The sequence below is a fragment of the Rhopilema esculentum genome, chromosome 9 (assembly GCF_057945365.1).
Source record: "Rhopilema esculentum isolate cy_ngs chromosome 9, ASM5794536v1, whole genome shotgun sequence".
NCBI classification, from domain to species: Eukaryota; Metazoa; Cnidaria; class Scyphozoa; order Rhizostomeae; family Rhizostomatidae; genus Rhopilema; species Rhopilema esculentum.
Window position 1 is genome coordinate 10145385 of NC_142823.1, and position 27047 is coordinate 10172431.

At 38.5% G+C, this 27047-nt stretch overlaps 2 protein-coding genes across 2 annotated transcripts; one reads left to right on the forward strand and one right to left on the reverse strand.

Annotated features, from left to right (window-relative positions):
* Positions 1-10349: 10349 nt before the first annotated feature.
* On the forward strand, positions 10350-11138 carry LOC148959598 (uncharacterized). Its single transcript, XM_089110138.1, has one exon. The coding sequence runs from the start codon at positions 10350-10352 to the stop codon at positions 11136-11138; it is 789 nt and encodes a 262-aa protein (XP_088966264.1).
* A 12035-nt stretch (positions 11139-23173) lies between these two features.
* On the reverse strand, positions 23174-23964 carry LOC148959599 (uncharacterized). Its single transcript, XM_089110286.1, has 3 exons — positions 23834-23964; positions 23530-23678; positions 23174-23358 (listed from the first exon to the last, which is right to left on the reverse strand). The coding sequence occupies exons 1-3, from the start codon at positions 23962-23964 to the stop codon at positions 23174-23176; spliced, it is 465 nt and encodes a 154-aa protein (XP_088966412.1).
* Between the last annotated feature and the right edge of the window lie 3083 nt (positions 23965-27047).

Consider the following 27047-nt stretch of genomic DNA (forward strand, 5'->3'; position numbering starts at 1 on the left):
TAGTTTTGGATTTGGTGTTCCATAATAGAGAAAATACAAACTTCAACAAATCAAACAGAAATTTCTAATTCCAACTTCATCACCACGAATCCAGGAATATTTGAAGTTTTGCTCCTATATTAAACTCCGCAATGTAATGAAAATACCTTTGGGTATGTCCCAGAATATTCCATCAATAATAATTTGATTCTCTATAAGAAAGTTATGTTAGTGAAAGAAAAAATAACTTGCTACTGTGATGTATAGCTACTGTAGAACAAAAGGTCAAACCCTCCCCATTGATAGGGTTTGAAAACTATAAGCATGGCTGTTTCTTGATTTTGTGGCTGCCAATAGCACAAATATAACAAAAAACAACAAAAGCGTTATTAAAACAAAACATAACTGGTAGAAAAAATTATTTAGGTTGGGTCAAAGGACAGACAACCACTGATTTAGAAAAAAGACTGGATCAAGCAACCTATTGTTCAACAACCACAGCTTTTGGGGCCACAGAATTCTTTTAGGTGCCATTACAACTGTGACCCAAATTTCGCGGGAAATCCAAATCTATTATGGAAAACTATGGCTAATCATGAAACACAATATTGCGCTTCTCGTTGTAACAAGAGTTGTAACTTCTCGTTCACTCAGAAGTTGTGATTTCAGTTTGGGTATTTTAGGCCGGTTTCATTTTTATTATTTCACAAACCTAGCCAAACATTGACTTCCAAAAAATTGTTTATTAGTGATGTGTGGCTGCGGAGAGTGGGCTTGGTCCCTTATAAAGCACCGAATTGGTTGGAAAATTTTGGCAACCTTGTTTGTAATTTGGCAGTAATTTGTTGAATCTTTAAAGAAAATTTTACCTTATACTTTTACCATAATCCCAAAAACTTTTTTTTTCACTTTTTCTGCATCCTTGCTAACGTTTATAAATAAATAAAAAACGTTCTATAAAAATTTATATAGGAATAACAGTTTGCCTGGGGGCAAAAATTTGAACATCTTTTTGCTCTGAATTTTAAAGAAGTAGAATATCACAAGCTAACAAGTTCAAACGGTGGAGTAGACTTTTATGGGGATTCAATATCATTTTACTCTTTGTGACATAGTCAAAAAGTCTACATTTATAGACTACAAAATGGATGGCAGAAGTTAATACCTAAAAGCAAAATTCACTTTTGATCGGTAACTCAAACTAAAAAACAAAATCACTGGCTTTGGCAGTTGTAAAATAAAACAAAATATAGAGTTGGGAAATGAGGACATGAGCCTTGCCCTTTGAGACGAACACAATGCAAAGATTACTGTAATCTAAAAAAGAATTATGCAATAAAGATTTAATTTGATCAATCAACATTCAACTGCTTAATCTAAGCTTTAGTAACAAGCTTCAATTACTTGAAAATTCATACAAGAGTTGCCAAAACGTTTGACAAATTAAATCATTTTAGGTACCACACAACCAAACATAGTGGCAAAGAAGGTTTGTTGTTTGACATGTTGTCGTGCACTTGGATCTAGCAGCCATACACATCCTTTCTTGCCCCGAAAGACAGAAGGCCTATTTAAGCATAATTCTCTATAGAAATACCTCATAATAATAATAATAATGCACAAATTTGTATAAGTACAATGAAGAATATACCGTTTTGTTGAGAAATAATATCCTTCAACTTCTCTATCTCTATTAGTAATTTCGTTCCTTCCTTCATCCTATGTCCTTCCATACTGAAATGGCAATAAACTTTGTTAAAGCAGGAAGAGCAAGTTATATCATATTTGCAAACCTATCAGCATGTCCTGTCAAGCATGCTGTGATCATTAGGGTCCTTTGCTAAAGAAATATACAAAGTAAGTCATCCCAAGGGGCATGGCAAAAGATTCCACCTCTGCATGGTTGTACCCAACACCAGAGATAGCTTTGTTTGATATTTATACACAAAAGAGTTGACTTTAGGAAAATTTTACGATTTATTTTTTTAAATCAAAGAACGAAGACTTGTGTATGTAAAGACTCACCATTCAACCTGTAGATATATCACTGTAACCCTAAATGTATTAAATCCTCTTTTGCCAGCCAGAAAAAATTAGGCCTTTTATGATTAAGTTAACAAATTTACGCTAACAGTCAAGTGTGGTAGTCAAAAGTTTCTTATTCTATCTTTTAACTACTTTTTCTCAGTGTTTTAGAGCTTTAGAATAAGGCAGCATCGTTTACCCTTTAAGGGCCACATTTGAAATATTATTCAAAAAAATTATTATACTGATTATTCTATGTTGTTCTCATGGTAAAAGAATACTTTTGAATTTTTTTTGGAAAAATCTTAATTAAAACTATTGTTTTCATTTGGTTGCCATATGGCAACTATGGTCCACAAGGGTCCAAGACAAAAAAAGAAAAGTTGTATAGAATATAAAATAACATGCCAAAAACACATTTAGAACACATAAACAGTCATAAATGACGTTAGTCTCTTGATTTTTTTTAAAAAAAAACTTAATTTTACTTGTGATGAATGTCTCTGAAACAGCTTTTTCTCGATGTAAGACATAAACATAGTTGGCACTTTTCGCAGTAAACCCGGCTAAAACCAACTTTGCAGCTTCTACATTTGTTCTTTCTTTCTCTGTGTTCTGGCCAATGACCAACTCCATCAAATCTTGAATCCTGATCAGGCAACCCTGTTTTTGGGGCTCTTCCTCTCTTGGGAGTTTCCTGGATATCAATGGATGCAGGACGCTTTGATGGTCTTCCAACTGACCTTCTAGCTGGTGGTTTGTTTGCTTTGATCGGAGCATCTGCTAATTTGCTAACAAACTCAAGTAGATAAATCTGTTTTGCTCTAGAGATGCCAAGCTGATTGCAATACCTTCTGTATAATAGCCATACCGCATAATTTTGTCTTTGTTGGAACAATTTGCTCATCAATAGATTGGTGCTCTTCTTGTTCAATTTTTTGGCAGTTTTCTCTCAATTTGTCCAAAATTGGTGAAACTTTGTACAATTTATTATCTTTGTTTACTGGATCATTTTTTAAAGTGTTCTCATTTTCATGGAGGAACTGCCTTAGTTTTTTGTAGCGGTTCTTGCTCATTACATCAGCTACAGGAGCATATCTTGTTTCCGCCTGCCAATAGTTTGCATACCTTGGCATCTTAACCAAAGCCATTTTTATCTGGATCCCAAGGAGTTGCTCAATTTCATCTGTTGTAGTGCATATACTTTTTCCAGATTTTTGAATACTGTTTAAATTGGTTTGCTCACACAGATTGTCTGTCATTTCATCCTCCCAAAATTCTTTGAAGTACCATAATGGTGTAAGCTCATCAAAATTATCAGGGGGCAAACTTTAGACTCCCGCTGAGAAGGTAGAGTCAACGGCGGGGGTCTTAGGATTACCACAACGAAAAAACATGACTTTTCTTGGCCCTCCTTTTTGCATCGTTAGATTTCACATCACATTCATTCCCTTCTCTGTCAATACAGTTATCTTCAGCTGAGTCCTTTGCTTTATCTGCATTCACTTTTGTACAGTTTTCTCCAAAATTTTGAATGGAATATGATCTTAACTGTTGTTTCTATGCACACAACCTCAAAGTTTTCATAATGCTCTTGTTGTTTAACTATCATTTCAGTAATTGTATCTTCTACAACTTTCTCATCTTCTTCCTCATCTTCAAGTTCTGATAGCTCAGAATCAGACCCTGGTGCCATAGCAAAATTGATAGCCTCAACAACATCATACCTTATCTTCTTACGCACCTCGTATTCCATTTTGTGTCTCTATGAAAAGACAAAAACTATTTCAAAAAGAGAACTCAAGGCATAGATTAGTATGATTAATCTGTATTTATACAAACAAGAGCAAAGTTTAACCTTTTTTCAATAAAGCTTTGAACTTTAGTTTATTTTGCTCTTGTTGTAGGCTAGTTTTTTTATCTTCTTTACCAGTCAAAAATACTTTTATTACAAATTTTAATGCAGATCACTGAGCCTTTCTAGATTTTGTTTTAGATGAAAAGCTTTCAATGTCCGAAAATCTACAATAATACAGAAGTCATATACTAACATATATAGAATTTGAAGCTATGAAGCAATGCTAAAAATGCCTCTATCTGTTCACTTACTGTCATTGTCTTCAAATCCCCTCCCCCCCCACCCTTAGTATTGATGTTAGATGTAAAAGATATTAATAATTCTTTTTTAGGCATAAAAAACAAATATCGCTGAATATGATGTCGGAAATCTAAAGCTAAAATCTGGCCCGATTCTAACCTTGATTGGCCATAGTTGCCATATTGCAACCAAGTTTGTAAGCAAAAATTTCATTTGAAGGCTTCAACACAATCTTGAAAAGGACTGGTCCACCCGTTTTAAACTATTTACTCGTATGAACTCAGTAAGGTAACTAGGAATTGCACAATAAATATCTCTCAAATTATCTATGTGAATGTGAACACCAAATTATCTATGTGAATGTGAACACCAAATTATCTATGTGAATGTGAACACCAAATTATCTATGTGAATGTGAACACCAAATTATCTATGTGAATGTGAACACCGAAAAATACTGGAAACTTACCCTCTTTCAATGTCTTGCGCTTTTAATTCTGAATTTCAACTTCATGGCAACCGTTTGTATTGAGAAGACGAGAGTTCAAACATAAAACACGTGCTTGGAAATCTTACCAAAACGAGGACAACCTGTTGTAAATGAGGCAGGAATATTTTGTTGCCATATGGCAACTATGTTAAGGCAATAATATTGTAATCAAGAATGATCTGAGCAGTGGGATCTGAGCATAAACAACAAAACGGTCAATCATGCCTTAAAAGTGTTAAGAAATTATTTAAGAAACTTTCTTTAAGCGCAGAACCTTTCCAAAAACTGCGACAAAGTTTCCCTTTCAATATCAACTGTGACCCTGTGATGTTTACATCTGAGACGCTGACTGAGTGGTTCACAGCTATGCAGTATGATTGGCTTCACAATTGGAGCGCAGTTGCTCGATCCAGTCTTTTTTCTTGATCAGTGAAGATGACATACTACACATGAAAAAGAGACCATTGTGTTTGTTGACTTATGTTATCTCAGATTTTTCTTTCTCTTGAAAAAAATTGCTCATAGACAGTAAATACTATGAGCAGTGCCCGACGCTCCTGGTGAGAGATGTTAAAATGTGATCTCATTCAGCCAAAACCTATTTTACTTCAGGGATGGCGCCAGGGAAGAAATTATGGGGTGGGGCTTAATGTCAAAGTGTCTACAACAAGGGAACTGGTAAAGTTTTTACGGATCACACTTCTATTTTAATCTTCTATTTTATTCTTCTGTTTTTACGGATCACACTTCTAATCTATTTTCAAAACAGAGGCTGAGTGTGATATTTTCCTAAAACGCCTTAATGGTCTTCACACATCCCTACATTTTACATTTGAAAAGGAAGAAAATAACTCCTTGCCATTTCTTGATGTTTTGGTTGAAAAATCTGACACTGGATTTCTCACCAGTGTATACTGTAAACCAACATTTTCGGGGTTATACACTCGATGGAGTTCGTTTTGCCCAAAACAAAGAAAAATCAGCCTCATCAAAACGCTCACACATAGGGCACTGATGATTTGTTCCAAGTCTAAACTCGACTCGGAACTTGAAAAACTAACTAAGATTTTTCTGGAGAACGGCTATCCAGAACATGTTATTTCAGTTTACATTAAAATTGATGTAAAATTTGGTCCTCAAAAGTGCCCGGTCTATCTAAAACTACCCTGGATCGGTAACAGCTCCCTACGTTTTGAAAGCCAAATAAAACAGGCCATAACAAATTGTTTCTTCGCGGTTAACCCATGTGTTGTTTACAGTACAAAAAAGGCCCTTCCGTCCATTCAAAAGGACTGCGTTCCTGCCACAAAAAAAAGTTCTGTTGTGTATGAATTCACGTGCCAGTGTGATTCTGGCTACGTAGGACGCACCACCCAAAAATTGGAGGATAGGATAAAACAACACGTTCCATCTAATATTAGAAACAAAACACATCCACAAAGAGAACAGCCACCTCGGTCTTGCAAATCCAAAATTACTAATAAGACCTGCGATTCTGCTATCGGGCAGCATTTGCTAGAAAACCCAGTTTGTGCAAAAAACTATAATGGCAACATGTTTCGGATTATTGGAAAAGCCCGATCGTCGTTCCACCTAGCAGTTTTAGAATCTATCTACATAAGCACGAAAAAACCGCTACTGTGTAGACAAAAGGAGTTCGTTTTCACCTTAGGACTCCATTGGTAACATTCTAATAGGCAAGCGGCACTGATTGGTCAACCTTTACAGTCATGTGCTCGTGTTTCTGATTGGCCTATTTCGATCCACAACTGGGTATATATATTTCTTAGCGTAGAGTTTTCGATCTATGTTCTGACGTTTTAAACTCTGAAGAGTGTCAGACGAAAAGCTTTAGTTTACTAAATGTTTGCTTTTTTCAAAGCTATTTACAAGTTTTGTACCACCAAAAGATTGTTTGGATCACACTTCCCTTAAAACATAACCCAAAAGCAAATAATCAAAATTGGATACGAAGGAAATACTAAGTAAATTATACAAGCAAAATTCAAAAGTTCGGAAATTTGCATTTAGAGGTCTCTATAGCTGTATCACTTTTCTACTCTTAATTTCCAAAAGAATCAAACAATTTAGTTTTGCATGTGTCATCCTATTTTGTATGTAATTTTTCACAACTCTTGATGCTGAAAACCCTTTTGTGATGCTGAAAAATGACCCTGTTTGTTACTATTTGTTTGTTATGAATAATTTGTGATTTGGTAGAAGGTGCATTTTAGTGTCGTAGATGAGCTAAAAGAATGTTATGAGTTAAAAGAATGTCATGAAAAAGGGTGACAAACAAGCTGATGCGATACTGAAAAACCTTTCACAGAAGGCAGTTGACACTGGAATTACGCTTGCAATAGTTAATAATCTGTTCAACTCTAAAAAAGCATCACGTAATCGCTCAGTCAAAGATGAAAATTCTAAAAGCTTTAGGATTTTCTTCTGTCGCTTTCTATGTCAGCACCCTTTTCATGATAAAGATCTTAGGCTCCAAGTCGCCTAAATTGCATTTTTACATGTTTGCAAAGGCTGCAAACTTTTATTGTAAAAATAATGATGACTTTGGGGTTAACGCAGATATTCCCTTCATTATTCCTTTATTTTTAGCACTAAATCAGCGATATAAGTCTGCCAAAGACCTGTCAATCAAAGGATAGAAAATGGAGGTCCTGAAAGAATCTGTGGGCCCGGCTCTAATACCTTTCATAAAATCTATTAATTCGTCCTCAAACCTCTCAGGTCCCGTGATGCTCTTTAAGGTGCTCTTGCCTGGATGTCATTATCTTCACAAATGTCTTCAGTTTTGAATTTCAGTTTTGAATTTCAGTTTTGAATTTCAGTTCAGCATAACAGCTTTTTTTTCTTAATGATTCGATTCCTTCAATCATATTTTCAACAATATCCACTGCCTCAGTAAGAGAATTCTCCAAATTTTGTAAGAAATCTGACACAGCCTGACAATCCATCAAAAGTTCCTTCACTGAGTCCAAAAGTAAGCAGAAATCCTCGTTCAGTAATCCGAGCAAGCAACGTGCTTCAAAAGCTCTATCTCTATCCTTATTGACCTAATCAATTGACTGCAAAAGCTTTTTCACGACTCCAAGGCCCCTGTAGATTGTGCTACATTCTGTCTCATACTGACAAGACCATTGTGTGTCCTATAACTTTTGCATCTGTATTGGTTTAAAATTCATGTCTTTTTGGATCTGAATCCATTTCATTTAAACTGCACTTCCACTAAAAAAACAAACAACTTCTGGAGAATCAAGAAAAAACCAATGGAAAGTTGAGTAGGGGTAGGAGTAGGTTTCCATTGATTCTGGTGTGTATGCTTAACATTTCTTGGATACAGAACCTTTCAGATTAAGAGAATTAATGAGCAGAAAAGAGGGCTTCAAAAAAGCATCAGCTGCCTGTAAATTGCCAAAAAAACTCTACCATAGATATTTATTATGGACCTTAGAATAACCATATATGATTTATTGTTTTTACAACTGTTTTCATTTCAAGGAATGTCTTTTTGCCTTGTTACCTTACTCAAAATTTTAATTCATGTAGATTAAAATAGGTGGGCCTTTTCAAAGTGTATGTACGCAAAAAAGGGAGGGTTTAACTCAGAAAGTACAACTGCGTACATGTGGGAGGGGGGTCTGAAGTATATTAAAAATCTCAAACAAATCTAGAAAAATCTCGAAAAATCGCAGAAATTCCAAAAAAATGTCTAAAAAACCCCCCAAAAATGCTTACATACTTTGTGAATGACCCCGTAAAATAGAAGTAGAATAAAATATAATATACATTTAGGGTCCAAAGGTTAGAATTTTCCGACAACACTTCTTCACACTATTATGCTTTCCTCTCAGCTTCAGAGCCAGCTTCTTTACACAATTATACTTTCCTCTCAAAACTTAATTAACGAAACAAAACTTCTGATATAGGATTTCAGTTAAGGTTTAAAAAAATCCTTCGGTGCTAGTGTCTGTGATGTGCTTCACACAAATCAATTTTTCAACCACATTATATGACTTGTCAATGTAGAGAATTATGCATAACAATTGATCTTCCTTCAACCTGCCAATAGCACTGTCCATTGCAATACTGAAATAATGTGTTGTCTTGATTTGATCAGGTATGACATGCAGAGTTTTATTGGCTTTACTGTTGATGAGCTTGTTTTGAGATTCTTCAAGTTTCACTATAACAGGAGAAGCTTTTCCGCAAACAGAAAAGGTAAAGAAATCAATTATAATTATCTACAATTAATTACCTTTTTAATGACCTAGATTTGAAATAATTTGGCACTGTTTCAGAATTTGATCTTTTATGACTCAATACAACAGAGAATTGAAAACATAAATTAATGAAAATGTGTTTAAAATATCAAAAAGTAAATGTCATTGTACAGTCTCGAAGTTTTGAGACCCTTGAAAATTAAATTCAAGCTGAATCAAAGACTTGCCGCAGGTTTTTTTCTAAATGCTACTAAATAAACTCGATAATTTCGATAAATTTAAATAAACTTTGGCAAGGTCACATTCAGGTGTTTGTGATCCCAGAAGATCATTTTTGGCCTTGAATTTGGCTAAGAGTGGCACTTTTAAATCAGTTTTTATGACAACTTTTTCAGGCACTTTTGTGTCACAGCTTACAACTGTTTATGGCATAAATGCTGTTTTGAGGAATTCACAGTTTCATTTGTTCCCTAAACAACATTGCCATTTCCTGATAAAGGGGGATTCAGAATGACTTACATAAAATTTGCCTTTTCTAGTTTCTTGTTGATATTTTATTTTAATTGAATTTTGTGACTATTACCTTACATGACAAGTTCTGGTCCTAGTTTGTTTCTCACTTACTATCCCTTTGGGGCCTTGTGGTCAGTTTTTTTCAGTTGTTCTCTGTCCCTATGTTTTCAATTGTTTGTCAATGGTTTATAGGAAACCATGTTTCTTTTGTATCTGCTTTTGATTCATCAAGGGCAGGTATTATTTGAAATGTTAAAAGCTATTAACATTTAAACCATATGGGTCTTTTCTACACTATAGATAAGGTGCTACTGTTCCTCGAAAATCGAGTCTGTAAGTAGCTTTCTACTTGATGACAAAAAAGTTGTTTTCTATGCGACATTTTGAATCAACTTATTTAATTGAAAGCAGGATTTATTTCAGTAAAGCATCGATTTGGAGGGGGCAGGATCTCAAAGGTACAGCTTGGCCAACACCCACAAAACCCTAGCAAATAGGTGTCTGCGACAAGAAAACTAAATTTCATGCCAAGAAAAACTAGGCTTTTTGAAGAGACAGTAAGTAACATCAATATCCACTGTTATTTTAACTGTGTTGAAATTGTCATAGAGTTTTCATTGCTTAGTGCTGAAGGTTTGATACATTCTATTGATTGTAGTAGGTTCCCACAATGGATTCAAACTTTAAACTCTCTTCCAGGTTTCTTTTTCTAAACAGAAAAAGCACCTGTGGATACAAATGTGTAGCATGTGCTTCCCGGAACTGATTGTTATTGTATGTAATTTAATAATGTCATCGTCTCTATCTGAATCTTTGTACTCTGTTGTTTGCACAGTATGTCTGTTGTTCTGTCTTGATGTGTTGATTAACAAACTGTGATGTTGTATAGAATGATTAGATCTAGATTGTAAAGATCAGTTGTTGGATTGAATATGAACATATGAACATATGAACTTGTATTTGTCTTCCTCGCTACAAATTTGGTGACAGGATTTTGTCTAGTTTAGCAATGGCTCAAAGTATATTACCCGAACGATTTACAGATGGCGATTTCGCTCTGTGGCTTCAACATTTTGAACGGTGTGCTTTGGCAAACTCATGGAATGATGAAACACGCCTTACGAAATTGCCTGCCTTTCTTCAAGGCCCCGCCGCTGCCTATTATGAAGCGCTTCCTGCCACTAGCAAAGATACAATTGCTCATTTGACGGAGAATTTACAAGCCTGTTTTTCACCGATTACTGATAGGGAGCGCCATTATCGCCTGTTTGACGAAATGACACTCCGCCCATCCGAAGACCCAACACTATTCTTATGGCGGCTGAAGGATACCCTTCACAAGGCGGAACCAGGTTTGTCTGATACAGCCTTCGATGCTTTACTACGCCGCCAATTTATGAAAGCTTTGCCATCGGATCTTGAACTTAAGCTTTTGGAATCAGAGCCCACACCCGACCTTGATACCATGCTGAAATTCGCCCAATGCATTCGTGCCCTCCGGGCTTTGCCTGGCAGGGGCGGTGACCTCACTACATGTGCTACTTTGTCAGCCCATGCGCCTCCGCATACCAATCCTCGTTTCCCTGAAGAAGCGTCGCCTCGTTCTGACTACAACGACCATAGTGAAGAAATTGAAGCCCTAACAGCCAAAGTGGATGGCCTAATTGAAGGACAAGCCAGTTTAGTTGCTGCCCTTGCAACATCAAGCCCTTCCATTCCTAAACCTGCTGTGATGGACAGAATCGTTTGCTTTAATTGCCAGCAATTGGGTCATATTGCCAGAAATTGCCCACACTGACATGGTACAATGGGGATGCAGCAATCAAAAAGAAGAGGACAAAACTGGCCTAATAATAACCTTTCCTGCTCCTTCTGCGGTGGACAGGGACATTTATCAAGAGAATGTGCGAATAATCGGACTCCAAATATATTCCATAGCGTTAATAATGTCGTACCACAACAGCAGTCGTTCCGTAAGTCTTTTTCACCAGCTTTAAACTTCCAGGGGGTGCCTCGTTAATGGGTTGGAACGACGAGCACCCCTCTATTTTTTGTGTTGGATCTGCTTCTGATAAAGTTTCAGCTCCTCACCAACCCCTTGTATTTTGTTTACTTGGTGGTGTGCAAGTGCCTGCTCTCATTGACACAGGGTCAATGAAGTCTATTATTAGTTCACAAGTATTTGCACACCTTGTTCAGGCTTCAGTACACTCAAAAAGTCCCCCACCTTCTCTCAGAAGCACATCCAACACGTGTATCGATAACAGGCCAGCCACTGCAATCTTCTGGTTATGTATATGCCTCATTATCTTTCCCAAGTAATGATTTTTTGTATGCAGGGGAGTTTCTAGTCTGTGATAATGTACTACCACCCCTTCAGTGTGTCCTTGGATGGGATTTCCTTACCGGTAATCATTTACAGCTTGCTGTATTAGGGGGTACCTATTCCCTGGTAGGTCCACACGGCAGTACTCCTCTAGCACCTTTGCCCCTCTCTGCTGCACTCTCTACCCCTGAGGTCTCATGCTCCTCTGCTTTACCACAGCAAGGCAACCTGCCTGTTTTTGTACAGTCTTCTGACCATGGTCCAGTTTTTGTGACTGTTGAATCTAGCATCTCTCTTCCCTGTAGAACAGAAAGTGTCATCCAGGCTAAGGTTCCTAAAAGTTGTGCTAATCTAGTTGGTATGGTTTGTAGTTTAGGCGAGTCCAGCGATTTATGTTGTTTCACTGCTTACACAGTCAGTAAAGCTGCAGGTAGAAAGATTACAGTTCGAATTTTAAATCCCTCACAGTCAGAAGTTGAATTACATGCAGGTCAAAAGATTGCCAGGTTTTGCCCAGTATCTGAGTTAGTAGCTGAGCCCCAGAATTCTTCTAGTGTAGTCCATAGTTTATGTGCTAGCCTTTCTGAGCCCTCAGTTTTAAATGCTCAGGCTCGTTCTGAGTTAGAAACAGCTCTTAGTCCTAATCTTTCAACAACTGATAGAAAGAAAATTCTTGAAACCTTGATATCTTTCCTGATGTTTTTAATGATGGCTTAGGTCATACATCAGTCTTGTCGCATCACATAAACACTCGTAACTTCGCCCCCATTCGCCAATATCCTCGACGATTACCATATCATTATAGAGATGAGGTTGATAAACAGGTTAAGGACATGTTACAGCAAGAAATTGTGCAACCTAGCACCAGTCCATGGGCCTCACCGGTGGTACTTGTAAAAAAAAGGATGGCTCTTACAGATTTTGTGTCGATTATAGAAAGCTTAATCTAGTCACGGCCCATGATGCCCACCCTTTGCCTTGGGTTGATGATATACTTGACTCCTTAAATGGTAATTCTTTGTTTAGTACCCTAGACCTCAGAAGTGGCTATTGGCAATTAAGTATGTCCCCAGAAGATCAGCAAAAGACAGCATTTATTACCCCTCATGGTCTTTTTGAATTTTTGAGGATGCCCTATGGGTTATGTACAGCACCAGCCACATTTGCAAGAGCCATAGGCATTATATTATCAGGCCTAAGATATGATATATGTTTATGCTATTTTGATGATGTTATAATCTTTTCAAAGACCATTGACCAACATTGCCATCGTTTGCAGACTGTCTTACAGAGGTTTCGTGCCAATGGCCTTAAAGTCAAAGCTTCCAAATGTTCTTTTGGTGCTAATGAAGTTATATATTAAGGTCACTCAGTTTCAAGTACTGGAATTCACACCGATCCATCTAAAACTAAAGCAGTTCAGGGCCTTCCTCCTCCCACAAATTTAGAACAACTCCGATCTTTTCTTGGTTTAGCAGGCTATTATAGGAAATTCATTCCCAACTTTGCATCCTTAGCCTCCCCTTTAACTGAGCTTACTAAAAAGGGTATACCATTTACATGGACTGAATCACATCAAAATTCATTTCTAAGAATTAAAGACCTTTTGTGTTCTGCCCCTGTTTTAGCATACCCCAACTTTGATCAACCTTTCATACTTCAAACAGATGCCTCTAATATTGGGCTCGGGGCTGTCTTAGCTCAGTTTGATAATTACGGTCAGGAAAGGGTGGTCTCTTATGCAAGCCGAACACTAACAGCCAGGGAACAAAACTACACTACCATGGAAAAGGAAGCACTGGCTCTGGTATTCGCAACTCAACATTTCCGAGCCTATCTGTTGGGTCACAAATTCCAGTTGATTACTGATAACAATGCCCTTAAATGGTTGCATTCTGTTGAAGCCAAAGGCCGTCTTGCTAGGTGGATTATGGATCTACAAGAATTTGACTTTACCATCCAGCATAGGCCTGGTTACACAAATGGAAATGCTGATGCACTTTCTCGTTTGAATCATACTACATCAGCTACTCAGTCACATCAGGCCTCCTTAAATGTCAAAAACAGCTTAGCCCTTAGCTGTCTAGTGGGTCTAGTTCCTCACACCAATTTGCAGCAAGCTCAACAGAGTGACCCTGATATTTCAAAGGTATTTGAAATGAAGGAAGGCCATTTTCCCAAGCCAACATTGTTTGTTTGGAAAGACGACAAAATTTTAAGATCATTATGGAATTGCTGGGATGAACTTTATATTAGCAATGGCCTTCTTTTTTCGGACCTATACTTCTAAACAGGGGTTTACTAGACAGAGAATTGTTCTTCCCCAGTCTCTAGTCCAACAGGTCCTTAAAGGTCTTCATAACAGCCCCTCTGCAGGCCACATGGGTATCACACGGACTCTTCTTCGAGCTAAGGAACGTTTTTTCTGGCCCAGAATGGATGAATGCATCACTGATTTTGTCAATAATTGCATCAAGTGCAGCCAAGGTAAGGATAGCCCCACATCAACCAAAGCCCCTCTCAAACCCATCCAGGTTAGTGAACCATTTCTCTTCTGGGCTTTGAATTATATGGGTCCTTTATCAGAAACTGCAAATGGCAATCGTCACATTCTTGTCATGATGGATCACTTTACAAAGTGGTGTGAAGCTTTCCCCACTAAGGACCAAAAAGCTTCCACTGTCGCCAAAATCCTTTTGTCTCGGGTTTTCTCCCGGTTTGGACCCCCTGTTGTTCTCCACTCAGACCAGGGGCGAAACTTTGATAGTACCCTTATGCATGAAATTTATGATATGATGGGAATTAAGAAATCTCGTACTACCGCCTATCACCCTCAAGGGGACGGACTTGTGGAAAGGCAAAACCGCACATTGCAGCAAATACTGTCTCATTTTGTAGCAGATAGTCCTAATGATTGGGACCCGTGGTTAGATCAGGCAGTATTTGCTTACAATACCAACGTACACGAATCCATAGGTTTTTCCCCTTATGAAATTGTATTTGGTCACCCAGCGCGTATGCCTCTTGAAGTTGAGTTAGGCATCCCTCTATATAACCCTTTAAATCATTCAGAGTATAGTCAGTCTCTTAGAAAATCTATTCAGAATGCCAATATTCTTTCTAGACAACAGCTAGAGAAGGCTAGAAAGAAGCAGAGTGCACTTTATGACAAGGGTCACAAATCCTGGACCCCTTTGGAACCGGTTCAGACAGTTTGGTTATGGAGACCTAAGCATTGGAAGTTTGGGAGACGATGGACTGGACCATACAAAATAGTTTCCAGGCAAGGGGTTAATTACAATATCCAGTCCAATAGTGGGAAATTGCTTGTGGTTCACCATAACCAGCTCAAACCATGTCCCATTCCATTTGACCAAGGGCAACCCATACATCCAGTACCTGAAACACCAGGTATCCAGATAGGAGAAGCTCTACAGAGAGATGAGCAGGAAGGGGGCCAAGGAGGTCAGATTGAGGGTACTGCCAGACCTGCACGCCTTTGCCAAGTTATAAATCCACCAAGGCGATTTGGAGAGTTTGTGGTACATTAAGCAGACACACTGCATACCCTTTTGTACAAGGGAGGGGAGGGTGTAGCATGTGCTTCCCGGAACTGATTGTTATTGTATGTAATTTAATAATGTCATCGTCTCTATCTGAATCTTTGTACTCTGTTGTTTGCACAGTATGTCTGTTGTTCTGTCTTGATGTGTTGATTAACAAACTGTGATGTTGTATAGAATGATTAGATCTAGATTGTAAAGATCAGTTGTTGGATTGAATATGAACATATGAACATATGAACTTGTATTTGTCTTCCTCGCTACAAATTTGGTGACAGGATTTTGTCTAGTTTAGCAATGGCTCAAAGTATATTACCCGAACGATTTACAGATGGCGATTTCGCTCTGTGGCTTCAACATTTTGAACGGTGTGCTTTGGCAAACTCATGGAATGATGAAACACGCCTTACGAAATTGCCTGCCTTTCTTCAAGGCCCCGCCGCTGCCTATTATGAAGCGCTTCCTGCCACTAGCAAAGATACAATTGCTCATTTGACGGAGAATTTACAAGCCTGTTTTTCACCGATTACTGATAGGGAGCGCCATTATCGCCTGTTTGACGAAATGACACTCCGCCCATCCGAAGACCCAACACTATTCTTATGGCGGCTGAAGGATACCCTTCACAAGGCGGAACCAGGTTTGTCTGATACAGCCTTCGATGCTTTACTACGCCGCCAATTTATGAAAGCTTTGCCATCGGATCTTCAACTTAAGCTTTTGGAATCAGAGCCCACACCCGACCTTGATACCATGCTGAAATTCGCCCAACGCATTCGTGCCCTCCGGGCTTTGCCTGGCAGGGGCGGTGACCTCACTACATGTGCTACTTTGTCAGCCCATGCGCCTCCGCATACCAATCCTCGTTTCCCTGAAGAAGCGTCGCCTCGTTCTGACTACAACGACCATAGTGAAGAAATTGAAGCCCTAACAGCCAAAGTGGATGGCCTAATTGAAGGACAAGCCAGTTTAGTTGCTGCCCTTGCAACATCAAGCCCTTCCATTCCTAAACCTGCTGTGATGGACAGAATCGTTTGCTTTAATTGCCAGCAATTGGGTCATATTGCCAGAAATTGCCCACACTGACATGGTACAATGGGGATGCAGCACTCAAAAAGAAGAGGACAAAACTGGCCTAATAATAACCTTTCCTGCTCCTTCTGCGGTGGACAGGGACATTTATCAAGAGAATGTGCGAATAATCGGACTCCAAATATATTCCATAGCGTTAATAATGTCGTACCACAACAGCAGTCGTTCCGTAAGTCTTTTTCACCAGCTTTAAACTTCCAGGGGGTGCCTCGTTAATGGGTTGGAACGACGAGCACCCCTCTATTTTTTGTGTTGGATCTGCTTCTGATAAAGTTTCAGCTCCTCACCAACCCCTTGTATTTTGTTTACTTGGTGGTGTGCAAGTGCCTGCTCTCATTGACACAGGGTCAATGAAGTCTATTATTAGTTCACAAGTATTTGCACACCTTGTTCAGGCTTCAGTACACTCAAAAAGTCCCCCACCTTCTCTCAGAAGCACATCCAACACATGTGTATCGATAACAGGCCAGCCACTGCAATCTTCTGGTTATGTATATGCCTCATTATCTTTCCCAAGTAATGATTTTTTGTATGCAGGGGAGTTTCTAGTCTGTGATAATGTACTACCACCCCTTCAGTGTGTCCTTGGATGGGATTTCCTTACCGGTAATCATTTACAGCTTGCTGTATTAGGGGGTACCTATTCCCTGGTAGGTCCACACGGCAGTACTCCTCTAGCACCTTTGCCCCTCTCTGCTGCACTCTCTACCCCTGAGGTCTCATGCTCCTCTGCTTTACCACAGCAAGGCAACCTGCCTGTTTTTGTACAGTCTTCTGACCATGGTCCAGTTTTTGTGACTGTTGAATCTAGCATCTCTCTTCCCTGTAGAACAGAAAGTGTCATCCAGGCTAAGGTTCCTAAAAGTTGTGCTAATCTAGTTGGTATGGTTTGTAGTTTAGGCGAGTCCAGCGATTTATGTTGTTTCACTGCTTACACAGTCAGTAAAGCTGCAGGTAGAGAGATTACAGTTCGAATTTTAAATCCCTCACAGTCAGAAGTTGAATTACATGCAGGTCAAAAGATTGCCAGGTTTTGCCCAGTATCTGAGTTAGTAGCTGAGCCCCAGAATTCTTCTAGTGTAGTCCATAGTTTATGTGCTAGCCTTTCTGAGCCCTCAGTTTTAAATGCTCAGGCTCGTTCTGAGTTAGAAACAGCTCTTAGTCCTAATCTTTCAACAACTGATAGAAAGAAAATTCTTGAAACCTTGATATCTTTCCTGATGTTTTTAATGATGGCTTAGGTCATACATCAGTCTTGTCGCATCACATAAACACTCGTAACTTCGCCCCCATTCGCCAATATCCTCGACGATTACCATATCATTATAGAGATGAGGTTGATAAACAGGTTAAGGACATGTTACAGCAAGAAATTGTGCAACCTAGCACCAGTCCATGGGCCTCACCGGTGGTACTTGTAAAAAAAAGGATGGCTCTTACAGATTTTGTGTCGATTATAGAAAGCTTAATCTAGTTACGGCCCATGATGCCCACCCTTTGCCTTGGGTTGATGATATACTTGACTCCTTAAATGGTAATTCTTTGTTTAGTACCCTAGACCTCAGAAGTGGCTATTGGCAATTAAGTATGTCCCCAGAAGATCAGCAAAAGACAGCATTTATTACCCCTCATGGTCTTTTTGAATTTTTGAGGATGCCCTATGGGTTATGTACAGCACCAGCCACATTTGCAAGAGCCATAGGCATTATATTATCAGGCCTAAGATATGATATATGTTTATGCTATTTTGATGATGTTATAATCTTTTCAAAGACCATTGACCAACATTGCCATCGTTTGCAGACTGTCTTACAGAGGTTTCGTGCCAATGGCCTTAAAGTCAAAGCTTCCAAATGTTCTTTTGGTGCTAATGAAGTTATATATTAAGGTCACTCAGTTCCAAGTACTGGAATTCACACCGATCCATCTAAAACTAAAGCAGTTCAGGGCCTTCCTCCTCCCACAAATTTAGAACAACTCCGATCTTTTCTTGGTTTAGCAGGCTATTATAGGAAATTCATTCCCAACTTTGCATCCTTAGCCTCCCCTTTAACTGAGCTTACTAAAAAGGGTATACCATTTACATGGACTGAATCACATCAAAATTCATTTCTAAGAATTAAAGACCTTTTGTGTTCTGCCCCTGTTTTAGCATACCCCAACTTTGATCAACCTTTCATACTTCAAACAGATGCCTCTAATATTGGGCTCGGGGCTGTCTTAGCTCAGTTTGATAATTACGGTCAGGAAAGGGTGGTCTCTTATGCAAGCCGAACACTAACAGCCAGGGAACAAAACTACACTACCATGGAAAAGGAAGCACTGGCTCTGGTATTTGCAACTCAACATTTCCGAGCCTATCTGTTGGGTCACAAATTCCAGTTGATTACTGATAACAATGCCCTTAAATGGTTGCATTCTGTTGAAGCCAAAGGCCGTTTTGCTAGGTGGATTATGGATCTACAAGAATTTGACTTTACCATCCAGCATAGGCCTGGTTACACAAATGGAAATGCTGATGCACTTTCTCGTTTGAGTCATACTACATCAGCTACTCAGTCACATCAGGCCTCCTTAAATGTCAAAAACAGCTTAGCCCTTAGCTGTCTAGTGGGTCTAGTTCCTCACACCAATTTGCAGCAAGCTCAACAGAGTGACCCTGATATTTCAAAGGTATTTGAAATGAAGGAAGGCCATTTTCCCAAGCCAACATTGTTTGTTTGGAAAGACGACAAAATTTTAAGATCATTATGGAATTGCTGGGATGAACTTTATATTAGCAATGGCCTTCTTTTTTCGGACCTATACTTCTAAACAGGGGTTTACTAGACAGAGAATTGTTCTTCCCCAGTCTCTAGTCCAACAGGTCCTTAAAGGTCTTCATAACAGCCCCTCTGCAGGCCACATGGGTATCACACGGACTCTTCTTCGAGCTAAGGAACGTTTTTTCTGGCCCAGAATGGATGAATGCATCACTGATTTTGTCAATAATTGCATCAAGTGCAGCCAAGGTAAGGATAGCCCCACATCAACCAAAGCCCCTCTCAAACCCATCCAGGTTAGTGAACCATTTCTCTTCTGGGCTTTGAATTATATGGGTCCTTTATCAGAAACTGCAAATGGCAATCGTCACATTCTTGTCATGATGGATCACTTTACAAAGTGGTGTGAAGCTTTCCCCACTAAGGACCAAAAAGCTTCCACTGTCGCCAAAATCCTTTTGTCTCGGGTTTTCTCCCGGTTTGGACCCCCTGTTGTTCTCCACTCAGACCAGGGGCGAAACTTTGATAGTACCCTTATGCATGAAATTTATGATATGATGGGAATTAAGAAATCTCGTACTACCGCCTATCACCCTCAAGGGGATGGACTTGTGGAAAGGCAAAACCGCACATTGCAGCAAATACTGTCTCACTTTGTAGCAGATAGTCCTAATGATTGGGACCCGTGGTTAGATCAGGCAGTATTTGCTTACAATACCAACGTACACGAATCCATAGGTTTTTCCCCTTATGAAATTGTATTTGGTCACCCAGCGCGTATGCCTCTTGAAGTTGAGTTAGGCATCCCTCTATATAACCCTTTAAATCATTCAGAGTATAGTCAGCCTCTTAGAAAATCTATTCAGAATGCCAATATTCTTTCTAGACAACAGCTAGAGAAGGCTAGAAAGAAGCAGAGTGCACTTTATGACAAGGGTCACAAATCCTGGACCCCTTTGGAACCGGGTCAGACAGTTTGGTTATGGAGACCTAAGCATTGGAAGTTTGGGAGACGATGGACTGGACCATACAAAATAGTTTCCAGGCAAGGGGTTAATTACAATATCCAGTCCAATAGTGGGAAATTGCTTGTGGTTCACCATAACCAGCTCAAACCATGTCCCATTCCATTTGACCAAGGGCAACCCATACATCCAGTACCTGAAACACCAGGTATCCAGATAGGAGAAGCTCTACAGAGAGATGAGCAGGAAGGGGGCCAAGGAGGTCAGATTGAGGGTACTGCCAGACCTGCACGCCTTTGCCAAGTTATAAATCCACCAAGGCGATTTGGAGAGTTTGTGGTACATTAAGCAGACACACTGCATACCCTTTTGTACAAGGGAGGGGAGGGTGTAGCATGTGCTTCCCGGAACTGATTGTTATTGTATGTAATTTAATAATGTCATCGTCTCTATCTGAATCTTTGTACTCTGTTGTTTGCACAGTATGTCTGTTGTTCTGTCTTGATGTGTTGATTAACAAACTGTGATGTTGTATAGAATGATTAGATCTAGATTGTAAAGATCAGTTGTTGGATTGAATATGAACATATGAACATATGAACTTGTATTTGTCTTCCTCGCTACAAATGACATTGGTCGTCATTGTCATTTAAAGATTTTTCGAGTTTTTTGTTGAATGCAAAGCAAAGGTTTCCCAATTCTTCTGTAAGTATAAGGACTCCATTAATGAAATTTTATGAACACTTTATTTCCAAACAGTTAAGGAAATTAACGCAGCCTACCAGAAGATATAAAGTTGGAGAGAATTGAGAAATTGGTATCAATTTATTTTTCAAATTAGGTACATGTGTATCCATCAAGAGCTAATAAAAATGAAATAATTATTCCTTTACCACCAAAATCTTCAAACATATTAGCATATTTTGCTGTGTGTAACGTAAAACATTGGTAATTTGTGTGCCATCTTGTTGAAGGTAAGTAAATCCAAGTCCCTACAATGAAGTATGTGAATCCGACAAATGAAAATTAGAAGAAGCGCTCTATGCTCTATGCTTCACACAAATTATGAGGATAAGAAATACACTAATAAAAAAGAGAAATCGCATTGCTGAATGTTGGAAGTGAACATTGTTCAAAAGATGAGATATTTAATAAGTTTTTGTCCTGGTGACTATAATGCTTTGGTTGGCTAGAAGCGATAAAATATAACTATATATAACAAAATATAACAAACAATGTTTGATAAATGAACTTATTATCTGCAATATTTAAAATTTTCAGCAATATTTACTGTCCGTCTTATTTACCTTGCTGAAGACGAAAAAATACAAGAAAGTGTAACATCACAAACTCGAACTTGAAATTTAAAGTGATAATCGAACACGGATAGGGTATCTTAAAATGAAGGTCTTTTGTAATCAACCTAAAACCTAAAATACATATCGTTTGGCTATTCATTGGTTTGATGGCGAGGCTAAATTGAATTTGGCGCGACGAAATGCTGTCGAATAAAGGTAAACTTTTGGAAGTTAAGATACGCTGTTTGTTTTCATGCTTAGTTGGGAAGGCTGTATTCCATCCTCATCTTCTGCCTGGTCCCTGTCGACCGCCATGCCAGCTTCGCCTGGCTCCGCGTCCGAATTTTCCGCAGAAGAAACGAGTGGTTCATTCTGATAGGGTAAAGATAGCCCACCAGTGGCACCTACAAGTTCTTCTTCTTCACTTTTTTCGAAAATTTAAGCCATCGAGCTCGAATATTCGCTATCAGACATATTTGCAAACTCGCAATTAGAACTGCGTCGTACTGTTCCTTCTTAGAAAGCAATCTAAATTTTCACTTACACAACCACTTTACGTCACTTCCTGTCAAACTCGACCCAATCCTCTGTGACAGATTTTGAAGCAAAAATCGACTTTCAAACAGCTATAATTACGAAAGTAAGTCGCAAATGAAAAAACTAAGTTCACCATCGTTCCCAGTGATGTTTCTTTGATAGTTTAAGCGAATAAAAATTTCCGTGTCATATGCACTTTAAGATACGCTGTTTGTTTTCATGCCTACATGTTTTCATGAGATTATTGTCAATAAAGGTTTTCTTATGTACCTTAAATTTTCTGATTAACTATAAAAGGGTTGACCACTTGATGTCCATTGATACGCATTCAAGTAAGAAATGAAAAGTTAGGTAAATAAACTCAGCTTTCCTATTGATTCATGAAGATAACAGCTTTTATCTGTTTGTGTCTCATTGATGCTTTGCTCTTGCTCAGAATAACTCTATTATATCATTTTGCATAGGCCCTGTAGCCTTAGCGTGAAATGCCTCCTTGCTATCTCCTTTGTTATTTGCAAAACATGGCTGTCCTCGATTGCAGGCTCATTTGACTCAGAACAGATCTTCTCTTGATCTGGAAAGAGACTCTCAATCTTACGTGCCACCTCTCTGATGCAAAAAGGTCATCATTTTCTTGCAGATGCCTTGCTCATTGGTAATTTTTATTTTCTTATTAACTATTTCAGTTTGGAATATTTTTTTACATGCTTTAATAATCCCAAAGACACCAATGCATGCATTATTAAGACCTCCCCTGTTTTCTTCTTTTTGTCAGGTTTGATCCGGTCATCTCAACAGCTGTACTCAAATGGTCATCAAGAGAATGAGGATCTTTTTTCGGTATGAAAAGAAAGCATTTTCAACAGCTTATTGAAGACTGAATTTTCCTACAAATGAAGCCGCTGATGTAGGAAAGGATGTTGTCATTCAGTGGTGAAAAAGTTTGCAAATCATAGATGTTGCTATCAGTGTTGTCTTCAGGACTGTCCTTTAATGAACATCCTTGAATGGAGATCTCCTCTTTGACCATTGCATGTTATGTACACTCTCCACGGAGATGGCCTTTCATTGGCATTTTGCATGTTTTGCATGTTGGTGGGGCTCTCTTCTTCAAAAACTGCTGGAGCTCCTTTTCATTAATCGTCTCCAATTGCAAAATCTCTTGCTCACCAACTGTAAAAACAAAAATTAATGTAAATTAATGAGCAGGTAGATTGATAACGACTAGAATTTATAATTTTTTGTTTGTTTGATGATGATTGATAATGACTAGAATTTACAAGTTTTTGTTCATGTTCGATGATTGATAATACAAGTAGGTTGCTTCAGCAAATGAAGCTCATACCAGATTGAGAGTCGGTCTGGAAACTGGCGATTCAATGGTTCAGGCTGTTTCCCTTTGAATGCTGCATATGCTTCCTGCAATTCGTCTTCTGAGCACGAGAACATAACCTCTTTTATGTCATTAACATATCCTGGTGAAAAATAAAAGTAGCATAATTAAATGCATATCAGAATGTCCAGTTTGCTAATACTTTTAATGTAATGTCTTTATTACAATATTACAAGTTAACATGTCTTAATATAAATTCAAAATATATTTGTTACATAAGTTTGGATTTGTGCAAGTTTTGAAATATAATTACCATAACTTGGAGGTACTGCAACTTCAGGAACCACTTCTTCACCAAGTTTGAATTTTGGGTAAACAACACTATGACACTTGTCTCCACTTGCTGTTTCCTTTTGAGATCGATTGATGTTCTCATTGAAGTGGCACATTGCAATAGTGTGTCTAAAAGAATGCAATGTATTTGAATGATTTTCTTTTCTGTCAGGTCAATGTCTTTAAATTTCTGGACAACATCACATGCATTAGCATCATTTAAGGAAAATGAAAATAATTGGTGCACCATACTAGTCATACCATTTATAACAACACTTAATTACCTGCAAATTGTACCCATCCATGAGAAATGTGTCTTCTTTGGATGCCAATGATTCAGGGTGGAATGAAAACCTTCCAAAAAACTTGTTTGTGCATCTGATGATAACTTTCTTATGTCTTCAACAATTGTCATATTTGCAAGGATCACATTCAACCGATCATATGCTTTGCTTCCTGGTATAAATAATTGTCATTAAAAGAAAAAGCTATTGGCTCTTGTATCTCAACATACAACAGAACAGGTGATGTTAGCATATATTTAAAATAACAAAAATCATAAGAGTTCATATAGTTTGTAAAATGCATCCTATTTTTTTATGCGTACTTTTGAAAATGTATGATCTCAAACGATGACACCTATTTGCTAGGGTTTTGTGGGTGCTGGCCAAGCTGTACCTTTGAGATCCTGCCCCCTCCAAAATATATTTGAAGTAACGTTTTAGCCAAGCCCACATAAAAAACTTTTTCTTGGCTTGCAAAATGTGTTTTCACGTTTTACACAGAAACATAACAAAAAAGCACTTGACTGTTTTTATCCAACGACTTCTTTCCAGTTCACCATGATTGCATTCTGTGTAAAGGGGATCGGGATGATCTGTGTGTTTATTTGATATATGTCTCATGTATCTGTCTATATGTTACAATCATATCACCAAAGCCCTGTTTTGTTGACAGTGCACACCAATAGAGACGACAATGAATACCTTTGAGCCAAGAGAGTAGTACCTCATTCCCTTTTTCATTGCCTGTTTGCATAATTTTTTTGGTGATACTTTTGCAAACATGCCAAAAATCATGGTAATGCTGAGTGAAAGGTTTGGAGATGCGTAGCCATTTTGCTTTACCTCTATGTCTATCACTACTGAATGATGCGATTGTCAATCCTTTACTAGTAATATTTTGAAAACAAAGAAACAAAACAGATTGGAAGAGAAAGCGATTTTGGTGGCGAAAAAAGGATCTTGTGCTAATCACTGACATTCCCATGTGTTTAAACATCAAGAAAACCTGATTTATGCCAACTCCAGACATTAGTATTCCAAAACTTAGCATGATGTTTCCTGCTGTGATTTTTTCCAAAAACGTATGGCTGGCTTCTCTATGTGAAATGCTTTCCACAGTGGTTACATCGCTGAATAACAGTCACCATGGTTCCATCCAACTTCATTTGGCATGTTGGATTTTCACTGTTGCAATGGAAGCAGAACATCCTAAACAGAGCTGCCAGCATCTAGTAGAATAGAGCGTTTTCATCACGTGACCAATATACATAGCAACCGTTGTTATCCGCCATGTCGGTGTTCCATAATAAAACCTTGCAGCATAGAATCACTACGTTGTCAATTAATATTCAATTCTTGGATACTAAGTTGACGAGATATTTTAGGGAATCATTCCGGTATTTGTCTAATTTTTGTGTGAAATAATTATTCTTAATTATGGTTTTGTGTCTGATTGTCGGCTGCGTAGAAAAAACTGGAAGAAAGAGAAAGAGCAGCAAGAAACAAGGCAAAGATCAGAACGGCCTAAAATTTTTCCGGGTCCCAGCGATAATTACTCATCAAGGAGAGCAAACTGAATTATTAAGTACAGAGCGCAGACGAAAATGGATAGCAGCAATTAGCCAGACTTGACAGACAAAAAATTGGCAAATGACCGTGTTTGTGGGCATCATTTCGTCTCGGGAGCGGCTGCTAAAGACTGGGACAAGCATAATGTTCACTGGGTACCAACATTAAACCTAGGACACTCGAAGCGTAAAAGCAGTTGCCAAGTCAATTCATAGCTAAGAGAGCGGAAAGGGTGGCTGGAAGACATAAGCGTGCAATACTTGAAAATAGGAGGAAGGAGGAAATGAGGCATTTCACAGAACCAGGATTGACGGCCAAAGAGATCAAAGGGATCTTGCGTACAGATTTGGGGCATCGCTATCCATAGTTTCCAGAATCTTTTCAGCTTGGATGATCAACCTTGATAACAGACTAAGTTTCCTCATATCTTGGCCAGAAAGAGAAGATCTATGGAATACTATGCCACAATGTTTTCAATATGCATTTGGAAAGAAAACAACAGTGATCATAGATTGTTTTGAGGTATTCATTGAGAAAAGAGGTGAAAAGAGAAGTCAAATGTTGCATTGCAAACGTTGATCATATTCAACCCAAAAAAGTTTTAACCTTCGCAGACACATCCTTTCCAAACATGGACCCGATGCAGTCAACTGAGCCGAGGAAGGTGGATGTGAATGACCTGCGGTCTGGAATCTACAGATCAAGAGTGGAAAACAAGCAGCGACAACAACATCTGAAATCAGGAGGTAAATAACTTTAGATACATAAACAACAAGTAGGAATGTTGTATCAGTATGAATGAATAGAAAAGAGGTATCAATATGATAAATTTTTCCAGCTTTTATTGCAAATCTCTTGAACCATAGTCAATGGAAAAGGAATTGTATAGGAAAGCTTTAGTCTTTCAACAGCGACGTTATTGTTTGCGATTTCCTATGTCACGTGACAAGATCTAATCAAGTCACGATATTGTTGAACAATGCAAAATGCCGGGTGAAAACTGTGGTTTTTATGGATGTACAAACAACAGAACTACCGATTTAAGTAGAAGAAGAAAAGATCCGTCGATTTCTTAAATTTCTTTTTGCCAAACTCCATCACCAAGCGAAAGAGACAAAACGAAAGAGAAAAAGATTACTACGAGAAATGAATGGATAAGAATTGTTTGTCGAACACGTGTAAGGGACAGCAATCTAGACAGACAGTTTAAAGGGAACAAATTGTATTTGTGTGAAACACATTTTAATCCGAGCGCAGCTGCAAAGTATTTCGCACAGGATCAGTTCCCAGCATAAATTTGCCAAGGAAGTCGCTAGACGATGGCGAGGTGAAAGAAGAACGCTGGTCCCTTGTCAGGGATTTAGCATTGAAGGGGAAATACACATCCTTTTCGAAATTTATAAAAGGAGTTGAAACCTCGAAGATTCATCCCTGGTCTTATGAGGTTACAGATCGTCAGGTGAATTTCACATTGCCTGACAACAAATTTTGGGTGCCCCGATTTTATGTGATCATTTATGATGAATTTTCTGTGGCATGCTTTTACTATGGATGGAGGTTGTCTGACATTAATGTGCCTGAGATTCAACAGTATGGAGTTACAAAATTTGTATCTTCAATAGTTACCTGCTGGGTTTACTGGCAA

Excerpts from the sequence above, each read along its gene's own strand:
- LOC148959598 (XM_089110138.1), top strand. The coding sequence starts at position 10,350 with ATGGCTCAAAGTATATTACCCGAACGATTTACAGATGGCGATTTCGCT.
- LOC148959599 (XM_089110286.1), bottom strand. The coding sequence starts at position 23,964 with ATGACAATTGTTGAAGACATAAGAAAGTTATCATCAGATGCACAAACA. Across the intron at positions 23,679-23,833 it reads TGGATGGGTACAATTTGCAG|ACACACTATTGCAATGTGCC; the intron begins GTAATTAAGTGT and ends GCATTCTTTTAG. Across the intron at positions 23,359-23,529 it reads TGCAGTACCTCCAAGTTATG|GATATGTTAATGACATAAAA; the intron begins GTAATTATATTT and ends ATTTTTCACCAG.